General features: G+C 35.6%; 1 protein-coding gene across 14 annotated transcripts in view; it reads right to left on the bottom strand.

Moving 5' to 3' along the window:
• The window catches only part of LOC105325881 (inositol 1,4,5-trisphosphate-gated calcium channel ITPR1), a 70,510-nt gene that overhangs the window by 11,206 nt on the left and 43,877 nt on the right, over positions 1–15,427 (bottom strand). For 12 of the 14 annotated variants that reach the window (XM_066081218.1, XM_066081216.1, XM_066081217.1 and 9 more), the window contains 18 exons: positions 12,832–12,883; positions 12,152–12,317; positions 11,505–11,663; positions 11,094–11,159; positions 9,822–9,914; positions 9,466–9,609; positions 9,107–9,232; positions 8,596–8,796; positions 8,101–8,352; positions 7,691–7,816; positions 7,318–7,446; positions 4,944–5,064; positions 4,433–4,608; positions 3,879–4,015; positions 3,517–3,628; positions 2,848–2,889; positions 1,062–1,211; positions 813–953 (listed from right to left, as the gene is read on the bottom strand). In XM_066081218.1, the coding sequence (XP_065937290.1) occupies positions 813–953; positions 1,062–1,211; positions 2,848–2,889; positions 3,517–3,628; positions 3,879–4,015; positions 4,433–4,608; positions 4,944–5,064; positions 7,318–7,446; positions 7,691–7,816; positions 8,101–8,352; positions 8,596–8,796; positions 9,107–9,232; positions 9,466–9,609; positions 9,822–9,914; positions 11,094–11,159; positions 11,505–11,663; positions 12,152–12,317; positions 12,832–12,883 (2,393 nt within the window). The remainder of the gene's footprint in view (positions 1–812; positions 954–1,061; positions 1,212–2,847; positions 2,890–3,516; positions 3,629–3,878; positions 4,016–4,432; positions 4,609–4,943; positions 5,065–7,317; positions 7,447–7,690; positions 7,817–8,100; positions 8,353–8,595; positions 8,797–9,106; positions 9,233–9,465; positions 9,610–9,821; positions 9,915–11,093; positions 11,160–11,504; positions 11,664–12,151; positions 12,318–12,831; positions 12,884–15,427) is intronic. The other 2 variants (XM_066081221.1, XM_066081228.1) reach the window with 1 other exon arrangement.

Genomic DNA, 15,427 nt, shown 5'->3' with positions numbered 1-15,427 from the left:
TCATTATTTTAAAAGTTTATATAAAGAACTAATTTCTACAAGGTTTCACCTGTCTCTGTGCTTACCAGTATACTGTCTAAATGTTTTACCTGTATCTCTGTGTTTATATGTGTTTAAGTTTTTACCTGTTTCCCTGTCTAAATCTGTGGATGTTTACCTGTATCTCTGTATTTACCAGTGTTTACCAATGTTCGAGTGTTTCCTGTATCTCTGTGTTTACCTTTGTTCAAGTGTTTACTCATATTTCTTTGCTTACCTGTGTTTAAGTATTTACCTGAATCTCTGTGTTTAACTGTGTTTAAATGTTTATACCTGGATCTATGTGTTTAACTTTGTGTTCAATTGTTTACTCTTATTTCTTTGCTTACCTATGTTTAAGTATTTACCTGTATCTCTGTGTTTAACTGTGTTTAAATGTTTATACCTGGATCTCTGTGTTTACCTGTTTACATGTATCTCTGTGTTTACATGTGTTTAAGTGTTTACCTTTACTTGTGTTCAAGTGTTTAATCATATTTCTGTGCTTACCTGTGTTTAAGTCGATACATGTATCTCTGTGTTTAACTGTGTTTAAGCATTTACCTTTACCTGTGTTCAAGTGTTTAATCATATTTCTATGCTTACCTGTGTTTAAGTATTTACCTGTATCTCTGTGATTAAGTATTTACCTGTGTCTCTGTGTTTACCTGTGTTTAAGTGTTTACCTGTGTGTAAGTGTTTACCTGTATCTCTGTGATACCTGTGTTTAAGTGTTTACCTGTGTGTAAGTGTTTACCTTTATCTCTGTGTTTGACCTGTGTTTAAGTGTTTACCTGTATCTCTGTGTTGCCACCCTCCAGCAGGGCTATCCCCAGTTTGACCGTCTCGTGGAACACCTTGTTGTTTGTGTTGTTGGTGTCCCGCACTATCAGGTCCACAATCAGATCTACAGCTCCCTCCTGCTCCAATCGACACTGAGAACACCAAGCTCATTGTTAAATTTTATGAGGAGAAAAGATGCCCAATTAAAAGTCACATTTCAGAACAAACTAATCAGCATGTGGATACATTTCAATGCTTACCTGAACTTCAATAAGAGATTTCCTCTCCCTCCCTAGGGCGAGATTCCTTGATCCCCCGTCACCCCCTCCCCTACCACCACCACCCTCTCGCCCTCGGAGGGGCACTTTCTCATAGTACTGGGCAAGCAAGCTTTGTCTCAAGGCCTCCCCCTATAATAGAAATCATTCTTATTATATCACACAGATTACTTTCTCATAAATTCAAATCACAGAATGAGACAAAACATCGAAGTGATTATGAGAAACAATGAAAGGGAAATGAAATAAAATTCTTCAAAATATGCAGGTCGAGTGCTGAAAATTGCTGTAATAAACTATGTCTGCAAATTAAATACATATACCATAACCTTCAGTTACCAATATATTGTTTATTAGTAATTTTCACCACATTTTTATAATACAACATATTTACATTAAACTTTTATAGAATAAAAACTTTTCCTTCAGTACGGTAAGCATGTACTCAGAGCTTTGTATCAATAATTGTCATTTTAAAATATATTATGTATTACAAATATAAATTATATTTTCAATATGTCAATATATCTCTTAAGGAATTGAGGCAAAGAAATGGTAACTAGTTATAATTGTATGTACAGATAGTACACTTGTATATGAAAATAATACTGAATGACAGTTCTTTTTGGTAATGTTTATATAAGCAAGTGTATAGGCCTGTCAAATAAGTTCTGTTTCAACACCACCACATACTAATGTAGTATAATCTAGGTGTAAGAAATTCAAATTTTAAAACTTATATTCACGGCTGTAATTAAGCTCCAATGAAAATCTACTAACTACATATAGCTCTATATTTGTTAGTAAAATATTCATAGTGTAAATGATATTAATGTGTGTGAAAATCGTTGCAAGGTTTTACAAATAAATGTGCGTATTTAGCAAATAAATGACCCCGTGGAAATAAATTATATAAATATGCTAAAGTTAGTAGTATTATTGATATTACATAATGAAACAATATAAAAACATGATTGCATATGAAGGGCTTAAAAATGATTGATAAAACAGAAATATATTTATATCTACACTCTGAATATGCACTAAGAATCAATATCACTAGAAGTGAAAGGATTGAAGACTGAAGAAAAAAAGTTGTTGTTCGAAAATAAAATAAAGAGACTTTGGTCTTCCGGCCAGTGTTAAAGACTGGATAAGTAACAAACTTATAAATGAGAAGGTAATTTTTTTTTTTTTTTTTCAAAAGATATAGGAGGTCTGGACTGGATGGTCACGACCATTTTTAGATTATATTAATTTCTTTGAGATAAAGAGTTCTGTATTTCACTTAAGATTTAGGAAAATATTTAGCTAGAATATTTGGATTTTGTGTACATTAGCAATAGTTTATTGAAAAAAAATATCATCAATTAAATTTTAATGTAGATCTGATAGGCAATTGTCAATCATCCAGTCTCCTTGAGTTTGCAATTACCTAACATTTAGACTGAATGAATAACAAAATAATTAGAGGATGATTTTTTTTTATTCTGTTAGATAATTGAACTCATTTTACAATTATCTTACATGTAAAAAAATTACTTATTCAGCTCTTGCAATCTGCATACTTCATTTTTTTTTACTTTTATACTGATATACCAAATCATCTTTTCAAATAAGTGTTCGACTGTGTGTCAGTTATAAAGGGATCTACAGCCTGGCACTCAGAAAAGAGAGTAGACGGAGAGAGCTAAGATACAGGTGAGTAAGAGAGCTATGATACAGGTGTACCCTGACAGCAGGTGCCCCGTCCATGCATGCATCTTACCCTGCGGTGGTCATCCAGTTCCTTCTTAGTCTTGTTATCCAGCTGATGAGAAAGCAATGGCAAAGGAGATAGAACAAAAACATTAACCTCAAAGCTGGGAGAATTGTACATGTTATAAATCCCCACAAAGAATTTGATGAAAGCAAGGTTCTCGAAAGCAAAAATCAATTAACGCAAGATCTTATTATTTCTAAAAGCTTTGATATCTTAACAAAAATAAGATTTTACATCAAGTAAACTTAAATTTTTTTTTATAAGGAAAAATGTTTAGGATGAAATTAGATTGAAATGTTATACAGGAAAATGTGCCCAATTTAAAAAAAAATTTCAGAGAACATTATGGGTAATTTTTCCCACCTTAATTGCAGCAAACCCAAACCCAAACAATGCAAAAAATAATACACAATATACAAAGACTACAGAGACAAACAACATTTACACACAATTTGGCAACTAGCTTTATTTCCTAATGATATATCATTAATATCACCCCTGGATTAATATGAAGGAGGTGAAAAAGATTGTCATGTAATTTTGTCACAGGCATTAATTGTAAAACTGCACACAGAATTATTTCTAGTGAAAATGTAGTCATAACAAACTGAGTTAATATCCACCAATTGATTATTTTGATATATTGTATGGGAGTAAGGAAACAGTATTGGGTACCTTTTCTCCGTATTCGTTGTCGACCGTCATCATTTCCCTTAGAGTTTGTAGAACCTTGATACACAAACTGTCCTCCTTCTCCTCCAACAGACACTTCGTATGCCGAATCAATCTGTAAAAAAAAAAGTCTTAAGGATCAGTCATTAACACTCTTTATATTATATAACATGTATAATGGAGGATTTTAATTTAACTATCAGTACATGAAATCTACACAACAAAATTTCTGCACCAAATTTGTGATCAATTTATACGTGTCATAATGGTAATTAAAAAATATCTAAAACTAGTTTGTGAGGTTTTTCTCTCTCGAAAAATGAGTGTTCAAATCATCAAAATGGTTTGTAATATTAATGACTGACCTAGATATAAATCCTCCGATCTCACACTTGGTGCCCGGAGGAAACAGTGCCTCTGGTGTGTGTAAGACATCAACAAGGACAGATAACTCAGCCTGTACAAGGGGACGTAACTGCTTCTCCAGCAACACAACAATTTCCTGTATAATAGAAAGTCAGTTTACTTAGTACTTATAATAATTAAGTCATTACACAGAACAAACCTACATGTTTTAAATTTGGCAATATTCCTTCCAAAGAAACATTTTTTCTGTTATCAATCTGAAAATACAGTAAATGAAATTGTAGATCCACACGTCAAGTTTTTTTTTTATCATTTTTACAACCATTTGTATCTTCTGATTATTCATAATTACTTTGCTTGTAGATCCTGAAATACATATCATGAGTTAACCTGTAGACCCTCCATAATGTATCACAACTTTAACTGTAAACCATCAACAATGAATCAACAGTTTACATGTAGGCCCTTTTAATGTATTATGCCTTTACCTGTAGGCCCTCTATTGAGTAACATAACTTTATCTGAAGGCCCTAAAAATTGTATCAACAATTACCTGCAGGCCCTCTATGATGTTCCTGTAGTCGCGGGATACAGAGGCGATGGATTCACGTTTGTTCAGTTTGGCATTGATCCAGACTTTGGCTTTATTCATCACGTTGTTGGATTTCTCAAACATCTGATTAACCTGACTATCCAGGTCCACAGGGATGGCGATGCCTCGATTCTTTGCTGTAAACAAAAACCATCAAACATCACATTCACTTGAAAACCTACTACAAGGCTTCTAGTCCAATTTTAAGCACATACAGTTGAACAGTACTTAAACATAATGGAAATCAATTTGATGATATTGACTTGGTAACCTGATCTACAAGTTGGTAGACCATTTCCAAAGAAAATACTTTAATTATAATAATGAAATTTTTCGTCTGTAAACAAAACCGTTTCTCAGAAATTCCAAAATTTGATTCCCCTTTTCATTGAACTAGAAAGGGTTAAGATTTTTAAGAAACTGACAAAACTCAAATTTGAAAGACCTTTGATTAACCCCTGAACAACCTTACCGATGTCAGCCAGACACTTGATGCAGGTCTCCACATGGTACTTCTGTGTCCCGGTCAGCCACGGACAGTCTGACACTCGGAACGCATGCTGTAACAGCTTCACAAACACTGGCTGCCGCGACTGAAACACACCAAAAATCCCATTACATTCAGTCAGTAACTAGAATTCCTTAATAATAATTTTTATGCCCAATAATCAATACTGGCATGCTTCTGAAAATATACACCAATAAATTCATTCACATACTGAACAATGTCAATAAAAGAGATAAGTAGCAATCGTGTTTTCATTTGAATTCAAATTTTGGTGTAATAAATCAAGTTAATAAAAAATTCAAAATTTTCATACTTGATTATGAAGGCAATTAAAATTATTAACAGTGAACTGTGCTTAATAAACTGGTATTGAGTAATATCAAATACATGTACAAGCTAATACCGGTAAATCAAACTTGGGAACTAAAAGTCATCAGCAAAATATGAAATAAAAAATCTAAAATGTAGAATTGAAACACGTCTACAGCATGCACATTATGCATTTTCTTAAACTGTTGTGTAACTAAAGAGATCAGCTTTCATAATTTTCAAGAAGACCCAAATAAAAAAAAAAAGTGGCCAACAATCTTCAGCATTTGACCCCCCCCCCAATAATATAAACAGTTTTGTTGATTTCAACTATTAATATAACAATAATTTTCAGGCCATGCAAACATTGAAAACATATTCTGCAGTCAGTCTGGCAATCAAGACATGTTATATTATATAGTCCACAAAAAGCATGGTTGCCAATCCCTGATAAATACGCCATTTCTGATTATCATACTATATAGTATACAACAATTCATTGATCAGACAAAGACTATTGCTTCAGTATACCATCTACTGATGGCTGCATCAACCTTCAGTTTTGTTACAGAATACAATTATCACTGTGACAGAAAAAACCTAAATTCCTCCTCCAAATAATGTTACAAGAAAATTACTAAATCTACAAAGTTCAGTATGTGAAAATGTGTGTTGTGTGTTCTTCATTAAAGCTGGTCTTTCTTCTAAGAACAATGCCCTGCCACTAAGAGAGCAAATATTAGAGACTAACAGTGAACATCTCTTGATACAAGTGAAGAGAGAGATTTTTAAAAAATATATTCAATTGATATAATAGTCTAGGAGTGAGCTGCCTAAAAAAAATAAGATTGATAAATTTTTATATCAAAAGGGCCAAAGAGGTGCATCCTAATTCACACCACAACTGATGTTTGAAGCAGAAATTGATAAGAGTGTTAGAAATGAGTGGTGGTTGATATAACTAGGACTGATGGAGAGCTAAAAGACAAAGTCTTCCTATGGTGTAATGAGATACATTGAAATCTAGTCACTGAAAATGTCAACAGCAAAGTGAGGCATTACAAGGGAGATAAATCTAACAGTGAGTGTACCTCCTATGTAATGTCAGCAAAAATAATGGAGGAATAAAAACATACATGATAAAAGTATGTGATTGTACATATTAAAATAAAAGCTTGGAAAATTTACAATAAAATATTCATAGATTGTATGTAAACTGCTATCTCAGAAAAGCAGATTGGGGAAATATGTCTTTATGAGGATCCAACAGCAGAAAAATGTGTGTATGAGATTTGATATAACCAACATGATGAATATAGACAAGTGTGCTGTTCAACTACTAGATAATTATTTGGCTGGCATGAAGATAAAACCTGTAGTGAGATACCATTACCCACCTCCTGGAACAACAAAATGAGGGGAGTGTAACAGCTTGTCAAATCGGAATAAAAAAAAAACAAGATTATAAATACTTGTCAATTCGGAATCAGAGACTGCATATAATGCCACGTAATATCAAACATGTACACATACATGTATCTAATATATACAGATCATTGCTGTCCATTGAAATCATCTATTGCTTACTATCGAATTTTACTTGTTGTATGTCAAACTTTAAACCATATGTTAATAACTAAAAGGTTATTTAAATAAAATTAAAAGACCAATGCATTCAATTAAAATACTAGATATTGGGGTATTTGAAAGTATCAATACAGGTATTTCAATGGACATCGTAACAAAATTTGTTCATAAAATGAATTAGAGACGAGAGAGTTACTACTGAAGTATAGAGTGTGTATATGGATACTGACAATCACACAGACAGGGGCAGCACATACTATACTTACTGATCTCTGAGAGAGAGATGAAAAGAGAACCATGTCAGATACAACAGCAAGGATATTCTGGACAACTGTACTCTATCTTATATCACAGTTTTTTGTTTTTTAAGAGTAGATTGACAATGGATTGTATTGACAATGGATTGTATACATAAGGTTCCCAGGTGTGTCCCCTATTGTACCTGTAACGTCGTTGTTTGGTCAGAGAAAGGTGAGCTGAAGAAGGTGTCAATCACGTTCATTATGGTCACCGTCACATAGTTCTCCAGGGCCAGGTCAGCATGCTTCCTGTCTGTGGTTGCCGTGGATACCTAAAATATCAACAAAATTCATTTACATATTTCTGGATATTAGTGCCTTGAATAAATTAACTCTTTGAAAAATAGTACTAATTTATAAGTAGAGTAATGTTATTAGTTCATGACTTATTTGCTCTGTATTCTGTTTCTAAAGTAAAATTATGGAATTTTTAAAACTTTCAGGTTGGCATATAAGAAAGCAAGATGTATACAACAAACAGCATGCATGTGTATTTTGTCACAAAGAGTTACCTACCCTGCCCATATCGTCCAGGAAGTCTTGAAACAGAGTCCACATATGAGTGCTGGTGTATATCTCCTTCACCTCAACCTCCGTGTCTATGTAACAGTGGTTCAGGAAGTTTATGTAAGCTGTTTTTACCTAAAAAGACCAAATCAAATTTTCATTCATCAAACCAAACATTAGAATGAGTATTACATGCCTTTAGTGCCAAAAATAATGTGTTCAATGGCAAATTGCCCATTACTTAAATGTTCAATTTTCTCTCTTTAAGTTCATCGATCTTTAAGTCCATCATGGATCAACAAGAGCCAGTTTGTGAAGTAAAATAAATAGACAAATGTCCCTTATATGGTATTATAATACCAAAGAAAAGAAATAGAGGACTTGTCCTTCACCCTTGTATGAGACAAAACTGTAGATACCTCTGGGATACAGTCCTTATGAGTGACCACGCGGACAATGTCATCCAGGGGGAGCAGGGAGTGACACTTGATCTCAGTGTAGACGTTCTTGCCCTCGGTACACAGTGCCAGCAGCTGGACCAGGTTGATGTGGTAGATAAGGGGGCTGGATGGGTCACACAGGTCATGCTCCGACCGCATCAACTTCACAAACTTCTCAAAGGATGTCTTATCATTGTAGAACAGCAACACTTCCTCTCCAACATTAACTAACTACAAGAGAGATATCAAATCATGAGTAAGTCTCAGAGAGAGAGAGAGAGAGAGAGAGAGGAATTTTTTTAAATTACCAAAACATTCACCTCTGCATTGAGAGAAAACAATTGCTGTGAATTATACGTTATATTCACCTTTTTATGAAAATCTTTTGATGTAAAGATTACTATATGTAGTAGACAGATAATACGTAATATATTTGAGCAACACACATTCTATATTGATACTTGGTTTGAATACCTCTGCCATGACCATGTCCTGGGTCTTTTTGATGAACTCCCCCTCTGCCTTCACCACAGTCTGTAGGAACCTAAGGTAGGGGACGTGCCGGCCCTGTGTCTCTATACAATGGACAAAGTGCTGGATGACGCGCTCCGTCACCTCGTTACACAGGTTCTTGTTGTCCAGGAAAATGGCCGTCATTGTCTCGGCCTCCAACAGCTGACAGACAGAAGGAATAAAGCAATTGTAGTTTGTGGTTTTATATATACATATGTATTTATATAATGATGTACAGGGATTTAAAGTATTTTTTATTGATTAATGATGACCATCACTAAAGATGAAGTAAACATTACCGTTAAAGTAAAGCATACAATGACTTAAACATAAGCATTTGTTTAAATCTGTTATAAATTTTATGTTTTTTTGTAATACTTTCCTGTCTGAAATTCAACCTTTAATTATGATCACAGTATATTAAAGTCTGCTAATACATCGGATACAAAGACTTTAACATGATTGGTCTTACCCCCGGGGTGAGGAACAGCTCCAGGTATTGGTGGAGGAGGGCCTGGTTGGGGGCGTTGGCCAGACAGAAGCTCTGAAGGAATGCGTGGGCATACTTCATTATCTCATGCATCCTCACATCCTCAGTCTGAAATCAACAGAATGCACTTATATGTACAATGTATATCATTGTAATGAGTCTGAGCTTTCTTACAATTAAAAATAAAATGATTCCTGGTTTTACATGGAATTCCAAGAAAGTTCAAAATAATTGTAGCATGTATAGGGCACATTACTGTTTGAATATTCATACATAAATTGACCCATGGAAGAGTAAGTACTGAATGCACTAGTTTTCTGGAAGGGATATGTAGTCCTTACAGTTTCATATGAGATCTGGAGAAGCTCCAGTACTACATTGGGGGCACTCATGTTCCGTAGCAGGCGCTGTTCATGTTTCTTGGGTTTCTTGACTCCAGGTTCTGCTGTCTCCTGAATACACAGTCTGGTCAGCCTTAGCAGGATCTAAACAAGTAACAACAAATAGATCAGTTGTCCCAACAGTAACTTAAAGAAAATCTATGGCCAATACAATTTTCTTAATTTTCATCTGTTCGTGTACTTTCAAGCTACACGACTTTATTAAAATTGTATGGGTGCATGCACTTAGTTTGCAATACATGCATACAGTACAGTCTAAATCCAATACTTGACAATATCAGATGGGTTATCTCTACCTGTTTAATCTTCTTGTAGTTCTCTGCAGATGTCGGGTCAATGGGCGGCCCTAGATCAAGGTCAATGGCAGAGCCCCTCTCTCCAGAAATGTTCTACAAAGGAGAGTAACAAAATTTTAATGAGCTTGGGTCATCACTACAGTTCTGATGGTGTTTCCTTACTGAGATCAGTCATCATACTGAGTACACTTTGATGTAGGTAGACTATTATGAGGGTACCCCATGATGTGGGTACCCCATGATGGGAGTATACTGTGATGTGGGTATACTATGATGTGGGTACCTAATGATGTGGGTAAGCCATGGTGTGGGTACCCAATGATGTGGGTACACTATGATGTGGGTACTCTATGATGTGGTTGTGCTATAATGTGGGTACACAATAATGTGGGTACACTATGATGTGGGTGTACTATGATATGGGTACACAATGATGCGGGTGTACTATGATGTGGGTAGACTATGTTTTGGGTACACCATGATGTGGCTACCCTATGATGTGGCTACCCTAAAATGTGGGTACCCCAAGATGATGTGGGTATACTATGATGTGGGTACCCAATGATGTGGGTACCCTAAGATGTGGGTACCCCAAGATGTTGGTATACTATGATGTGGGTACACAATGATAAGGGTAACCTGATGTGGGAGACTATGATGTGGGTATACTGTGATGTGGGTATACTATGATGTGGGTACACCATGATGTGGGTACACCATGAAGTGGGTACACTATGATGTGGGTATACTATGATGTGGGTACACCATGATGTGGGTATACTATGATGTGGGTATACTATGATGTGGGTACACCATGATAAGGGTAACCTGATGTGGGAGACTATGATGTGGGTATACTGTGATGTGGGTATACTATGATGTGGGTACACCATGATGTGGGTACACTATGAAGTGGGTACACTATGATGTGGGTATACTATGATGTGGGTACACCATGATGTGGGTACACTATGATGTGGGTATACTATGATGTGGGTATACTATGATGTGGGTACACCATGATGTGGGTACACTATGATGTGGGTACACCATGATGTAGGTACACTATGATGTGGGTAGACTATGTTGTGGGTACACTATGAAGTGGGTACACCATGATGTGGGTACACTTTGATGTGGGTACTCTATGATGTGGGTACACCATGATGTGGGTACACTATGATGTGGGTACACCATGATGTGGGTACACCATGATGTGGGTACACTATGATGTGGGTACACTATGATGTAGGTATACTATGCTTCACTTACACTCAGAGACAACTGGTGCTTGGACTTTTTCTTTCCATCACCTTCTCCCTTCTCATCTTTATTTTCCTAAAATGAAACAAAATTTTGTTATAATTCAAATAAAATATTTGGGTCTTCTGAATATACACAATACTGAAAACAGTTCATTTCATATGGAATATTTAAGCATTTTCAAAACATCAAAAAGTATCAAATACAATTCAAATGTGAACATTAAGACACAATTTTTATCAATATGTAGCTCTCCATAACAACCACTTTAAGTCTATTACATAATTTCATGAATTTAATGTCACTATATCTCCATTATCTATTTTCTAAATCTAGCTGCCATACGCTGCATGATAAATTCTTTGGATTTACTTTAATTTATACACTAGATGTCTGTTTTTCCTAGCTTTGGACACACACCTTATCCTCTGCACTGCTCTTGTGTTTCTTCTTGGTGTCATCATGTTTGACTTTATACACCCACAGTTCTGACTTCTCCACGAGATTGCGTAATTCGTCCAAATCTGTCTTGATCTGCTTGTAGTTGTCCACATCACTGTTTGTGACCAATAGCTGAACCTGTAATAAATATAACTTTGTTAGATCAAACTTAAGTTTAAAATTCTGTTCAGATTATTCTCTTTAATCTAGTCAGATTGAATGAAACTCAGTCAACAAAACATTTAGAATTAGGAATAACATTATTAAAATATTACAAAAATGACCCTCTTTTATAGCATGTAGTGAGTAAACCCCAACTACATGTATATGCTTTATATCCATGATGGCTTATTGATAACATGGGCAGCTTAATTCAGATAGACTGAATCATCATTAGAATTAATTTCATCTACGGATACCTCATGACTTAAAAAAACCCATCAACAACCTTGATACATTTTGATTTCAGATCCTTGAACCACAAAACTTAGACAAGCTCATTTTTAATCCCAGTCCTGCTTTAAGAATGAATAGGAATATAGATTGGAAAACTAAGAATTAATTCAAGAGTGTGCTTGTTGAAGTTTTATGGTCTCTTGGCCAGGAGCTGGCACTTTGTTTCTGACCTGTTTGAAAGCCATGAGGACTTCCTGACGCTGACTGAAGTGTCGGAACAGGAGCTGGAGGGCACCGGACACCAGGGTGGGGTAGTTGTGCATCACCAGATTCAGTAGCACCCTCAGAAACATCTTCCCTCCCTGCTCGTCTAGGTCAAGCTTTGACGTCTCCGCACTGCACAACAAATCACAAAGGGAAAATCATCATGCTAATCCATCAGTGTATGTTACATTATTTATTCAAAATTGTCTTGTTTTAGTTGAATTCTACTACAATGCGAAATAGTGTTGTTCTAGTTGAATTTTGGAAGGCAAATTTTTTTTTTTGTCAGAGAAACACAAGGGAGAACAAACTCATACAAATCCATCTCAGATGGACCATCTGTGTACATTATTACATTAACTCTAAATTTTGACATTTATCTACGTGCTGAGAATACTTCTTTTTATATGTTTGTTATCACGGTTCTTCAGAATACGAAGGGAAATAATTTTTTTTATGTAAATCCATCTGTGAACATTATCACTTCGTCATTGTCTAGTTTCTTGTAGATTTTTTTTTACAAGCTGAATATACCTCGAGATCACCATTCTTTAGAACTTCTATTGTACAAAGGCATAAAATTAAATAACCTTTTTATTCATCTGATAATGAATTATTCAAACTAAGTCATTGTAACTACATTTACCTTCCACCAAAAATATCTTCAGCTTGCTGTCCAATGCTATCCAAGTCAAGACCTAGGGTAAAAATTTACACAATAACTTTAAAAGATTCTAAAGTAGTAGATATTGCATACAATATTATGTTCACAGGTTCACATTGTGCCAATTGAAATAAATTTTTGCTTAACTGAAACTATTAAGAATGTTTACTAATAAAATCAAAATCGAAATGAATATAAATTCAATGAAGAACAAAATGTACAAAAAATGCTCCAGCAGAACCTTATACTGCAGTTAGATTTAAATGAGTGTTAAAAGAAGCAACATCAAAAATCAAACAAAAACATGCAGCTCTTCAAACAATACAAATTGTGCCCAAACTGTCTAATATAACAGGCAAGAAAGAGCATAAGAAATGCAAAATGAATCCGAAGTTACATGCATGTATTAGATACACAGTCAAACTTCATTATCTCGAACTAGATAGGACTGTTAAATTTTTTTTGAGATATCCGAGTATTCGGTATTTCAGGGGTAAAATACTTAAAAATTAAGTGGTTGGGACTTACAAATCATTTTGACATTTCCATTGTATTCGAGATATCAGTGTTCGAGATACTGTACTAAGAAACGTGTTAGTCAGTGTATATACATGCACAGGGGAGCATACAATGCTAAACAAGAGGCCCATGGGCCACATCGCTCACCTGAGGAACAATGGGTATGATAAAATCTGCTTAATGAAGTCATAATACAAACAATCTGGACAATGTACAATAATACATGTAGATCCTGTAAAAATAAAATCCATTTTCCCCCCTGGATATTCTTATGTTTATAATCATTAGTCCCTTTTCTAACAGGATGATTTTATAGTCATATCACATGTTGAGTATTGCAGTCCTCAAAAAGATCCTTTACAATTGTTAATATATGGGATATTAAGCTACATCAATCTCTGAACCTTCTTGTGAGGCCGAAGAATTGTCCTGGAGCCAAAGTCTTAACAATTATAAAGAATCATCTGGCTGATTAGTTTCTGAGAAGAAGATTTTAAAATATTTACTCTATATATTCCTTTGTAAAACTTTAACACCCCCCCCCCCAATGTGGCCTCACCCTACCCCAAGGGATCATGATTTTCACAACTTTGAATCTACACTACCTGAGGATACTTCAACACAAGTTTCAGCTTTCCTGGCTGTTTAGTTTCTGAGAAGAAGATTTTCAAAGATTTACTCTATATTTCTATGTAAAACTTTAACACCCCCCCCCCCAATGTGGCCTCACCCTACCCCCAGGGATCATAATTTTCACAACTTTGAATCTACACTGCCTGAGGATGCTTCCACACAAGTTTCAGCTTTCCTGGCTGATTATTTTCTGAGAAGAAGATTTTTAAAGATTTACTCTATATATTCCTATGTAAAACTTCGACCCTCCATTGTGCCCCACCCTACCCCCAGGGATCATGATTTTCACAACTTTGAATCTGCACTACCTGAGGATGCTTCCACATAAGTTTCAGCTTTCCTGGCTGTTTAGTTTCTGAGAAGAAGATTTTTAAAGATTTACTCTATATATTCCTATGTAAAACTTCGACCACCCCATTGTGGCCCCACCCTACCCCCAGGGATCATGAATTTCACAACTTTGAATTTACACTACCTGAGGATACTTCCACACAAGTTTCAGCTTTCCTGGCTGATTAGTTTCTGAGAAGAGGATTTTCAAAGATTTACTCTATATATTCCTTTGTAAAACTTTAACACCCCCCCCCCCCCAATGTGGCCTCACCCTACCCCTGGGGGTCATGATTTTCACAACTTTGAATCTACACTACCTCAGGATGCTTCCACACAAGTTTCAGCTTTCCTGGCTGATTAGTTTCTGAGAAGAAGATTTTTAAAGATTTACTCTATATATTCCTATGTAAAACTTCGACCCTCCATTGTGCCCCACCCTACCCCCAGGGATCATGATTTTCACAACTTTGAATCTACACTACCTGAGGATGCTTCCACACGAGTTTCAGCTTTCCTGGCTGATTATTTTTTGAGAAGAAGATTTTTAAAGATTAACTCTATATATTCCTATGTAAAACTTCGACCCCCCATTGTGCCCCGCCCTACCCCTGGGGGTCATGAGTTTCACAACTTTGAATCTACACTACCTGAGGATGCTTCCACACAAGTTTCAGCTTTCCTGGCTGATTAGTTTCTGAGAAGAAGATTTTTAAAGATTAACTCTATATATTCCTATGTAAAACTTCGACCCCCCATTGTGGCCCCACCCTACCCCTGGGGGTCATGAATTTCACAACTTTGAATCTACACAACCTGAGGATGCTTCCACACAAGTTTCAGCTTTCCTGGCTTTCTGGTTCTTGAGAAGAAGATTTTTGAAAATTTCTCGAAATTTTTCATTAATTTCTAATTATCTCCCCTTGAAAACGAGTGTGGCCCTTAATTTTCACAACTTTGAATCCCCTTTGCCTAAGGATGATTTGTGCCAAGTTTGGTTGAAATTGGCCCAGTAGTTCTTGAGAAGATGTTGAAAATGTGAAAAGTTTACGGACAGACGGACAGACAGACAGACGGACAGACGGACGACAGACAA

The sequence above is a fragment of the Magallana gigas genome, chromosome 4 (genome assembly GCF_963853765.1).
Source record: "Magallana gigas chromosome 4, xbMagGiga1.1, whole genome shotgun sequence".
Classification (NCBI taxonomy): Eukaryota; Metazoa; Mollusca; class Bivalvia; order Ostreida; family Ostreidae; genus Magallana; species Magallana gigas.
The sequence above is the reverse complement of the archived record's forward strand: the minus strand, read 5'-3'. Positions and strand labels throughout refer to the sequence as shown.